Source organism: Tupaia chinensis, unplaced genomic scaffold (genome assembly GCF_000334495.1).
Source record: "Tupaia chinensis unplaced genomic scaffold, TupChi_1.0 Scaffold144171_1, whole genome shotgun sequence".
NCBI classification, from domain to species: Eukaryota; Metazoa; Chordata; class Mammalia; order Scandentia; family Tupaiidae; genus Tupaia; species Tupaia belangeri.
In genome coordinates this window covers 143103-145704 of record NW_006204027.1, presented here as the reverse complement: position 1 = coordinate 145704, position 2602 = coordinate 143103, and the positions used below count along the sequence as shown (strand labels likewise).

Sequence of the window (2602 nt, the reverse complement as noted above, 5' to 3'; positions counted from 1 at the left end):
CGCGGCCGCGGGAACGGGCACCCGGGCCCCAGCTGCCCGCCGCCAGACTCAGGCGGCCCTCGTGCAGCAGCCCGTAGGGGTCGGCATAGAGGCCCTCGCCCTTCACCAGCACGATGCCGCCCGCCTTGCCCGCCAGGTCCTCGTCCGGCTTCACGTCGCGCCGCTCCAGGATGGCGCTGGGGCTGGGGCTGACACCCTGCGCGGCCGGGGCGCCTCCCAGGCGCTCAGCCGCGTGGTGCACCGGGCTGCCGGCGTACGAGGGCGGGCGTCCCCCGGCGTAGGAGAGGCGCGAGCGCGACGGCGAGCCGGATGGCAGCCCCGACGGCAGCCCCGAAGGTAGCCCGGGCGGCGGCGAGCCAGACGCCAGGTGAGGCGCCGGCGACAGGTTGTTGAGGCGCCGCGTGGGCGACGACTCCCGCGAGGCGTACACCATCTCCCTCTGCGCAGAAGACAGCCCCGGAACCCCACGGGGCCGGTCACAAAGGGGACCCCGTCCCTTGCTTGAGGAGCCAGCACCTCCCCCTTGACACTTGGGCAGTCCCTCTGTCCTCCGCCTTCCCTCCTCTGTGCATCTTGGGCCCCTGTCCCATCAGGGCTTCCAGCGTGGGGGGTGGGGGAGAGGCAGACGCTGGGGCACCAGAGGGGCAGCCCTCAGCCTGCTCTGATCCGGCACGGGGAGCAGGAGGAGGGGTGGTTCTTGAGAGAGACCTGGGAATATCCACAGGGCGTCAGAGAAATCCCCAGTGGACTGGTCCAGAAAGAAGGGGAACGTGGCGGATGAGGGAAGGGTCCTTCCATAACCCCACAATGAATGCGGCTACTCCTTTGTCTCAGCCCCTTTGTTTCCTTTTCCTAGGCTGGCCCATGTCCCCGGTGACGGTGACGACTTCCCAAACTGCTCGCTTGGACCCCATCTGCCAGCCTCCCCAGTGCCCTGGACACCCGCGCCATACCCGCAGGTCCCCGTTGGTGAGGTGTGAGCCAGGGAAGGCGGCGTAGAGGGGCTCCTTCCTGTAGATCTTGATGATACTGCGGTCCTGGATATCCCTGGGCGGAGGGGAGGTGCAGAGAGTTACCATCATACTCTCCCCCACCAGGCACAAAAGGCAGAGAAGGGGGGTGGCGAGAGAGACCAGGAACCCCCACTTCTTCCTGAGCCCTTCGCTCAAGGGCTCGGTTGCCGCGGGCCTGCCAGCCACCAATACACGCCCAGCATCCTCCACCGCCTCCACTCCCTCGGCCTTGGCGCCATTTGCAGGCTAGCTCTAGCCAAAGTGAGCCCTCAAGGGTGGAAGGTTTAAGGGGAGAGGGTGGCGCAGGGAGGAGGATGTCCGAGGAAGGGGTGGGACGGTAGGGCTCAGGGAGGAGAGGGAGCGCGCTGAGCTTGGGTCTGGAAGTGACCCGGGAAGCTTCTGCTGGGCCTAGCACCCTCGCAGGAGCTTGGGGAAGCCCACCCATCCCCCGGGGCCACGCCCACCGGACGTCCTCCAGCTCGTAGAAGACGTTGCGAGCCTCGTCTTTGATGAGGATGGCGGTGTTGGGCGACTTAAGCATGCCCATGGTGAGCTTCTGCGGGAACATGTGCGCGATGAGTGCGTGCAGCGTGTCCAGGCTGCTGACCTCGTGCGTGATGTGCACGCGCCGAGTCTCCTCCCCGAACTGCAGGAACAGCACCCCTACGAAGGAGACACCGCCCTCGCTGTCACTGCCGCCGCCACCTTGCCGCCCGCCTCCGGGAGAGAGAGTGGGGCCGTCGGGAGCTGCGCTGGTCCCACAGCGGCAGGGTCTGAGGCCAGACGCCGCCCCCGAGTGCAGGTGCACCCAGGCACCCCTCATGCTGCCGTTTGGGGCACCAGGTCAGGCCTCCAGCAGTCTCAAGGCTTCCCCCTCGATCACAGGACGTTGGAGCCAGGACTAGGAAATGGGATTGGGAGATTAGAGCCAGTGGGACCCAAACCGAGAGGGAGTCGGGAAAGGTAGCAAGGGGCAGAGAGAGAGAGAGACTGGAAAGAATTCGAGAAGGGAGGGTATAAAGTAAAGGGGGGGATATAAAGGAAAAAAGCTGAGTGGGGGACAGAGAAGACTGGAGGACCCGGAGGCTCAGGAAATAAACCAGTAGGGCAGGGGATGCTGAAAGAGAGAGGGGTGGGGAGAGAGAAGTCGAGAGAGGAGGGCTGGGAAGAGAGCAGAGGAGGGAGAGGCTGAGGGCGGGGATTTGGGGAGAGGAGCCAGGGCCGGAGGAGGGATGGAGTGGAGAGAGAAGGATGAGGCGGTTCCGAGCTGAGGAGCAGAGGGAGGAGCCTGTGGCCCCAGCGGGACGGCCGGGGCAGGCGGTACCTGGCGAGCGGGGGAGAGAGAAGTCGAGAGAGGAGGGCTGGGAAGAGAGCAGAGGAGGGAGAGGCTGAGGGCGGGGATTTGGGGAGAGGAGCCAGGGCCGGAGGAGGGATGGAGTGGAGAGAGAAGGATGAGGCGGTTCCGAGCTGAGGAGCAGAGGGAGGAGCCTGTGGCCCCAGCGGGACGGCCGGGGCAGGCGGTACCTGGCGAGCGCAGCTTGGTTTGGCTGGCGGAGCGCGAGAGGGGCAGGCTCTGTCGGAAGCGGTTC

The 2602-nt window shown here is 66.3% G+C and overlaps 1 protein-coding gene across 1 annotated transcript in view; it reads right to left on the bottom strand.

The window, feature by feature from the left end:
• SRCIN1 (SRC kinase signaling inhibitor 1) overlaps positions 1–2602 on the bottom strand; it is an 81659-nt gene that overhangs the window by 31442 nt on the left and 47615 nt on the right. Inside the window, 4 exon segments of the mRNA XM_006166121.3 lie at positions 22–439; positions 954–1047; positions 1478–1676; positions 2538–2602. The exon segment at positions 2538–2602 is cut by the window's right edge and continues 164 nt beyond it. Of these exon segments, the coding sequence (XP_006166183.2) occupies positions 22–439; positions 954–1047; positions 1478–1676; positions 2538–2602 (776 nt within the window).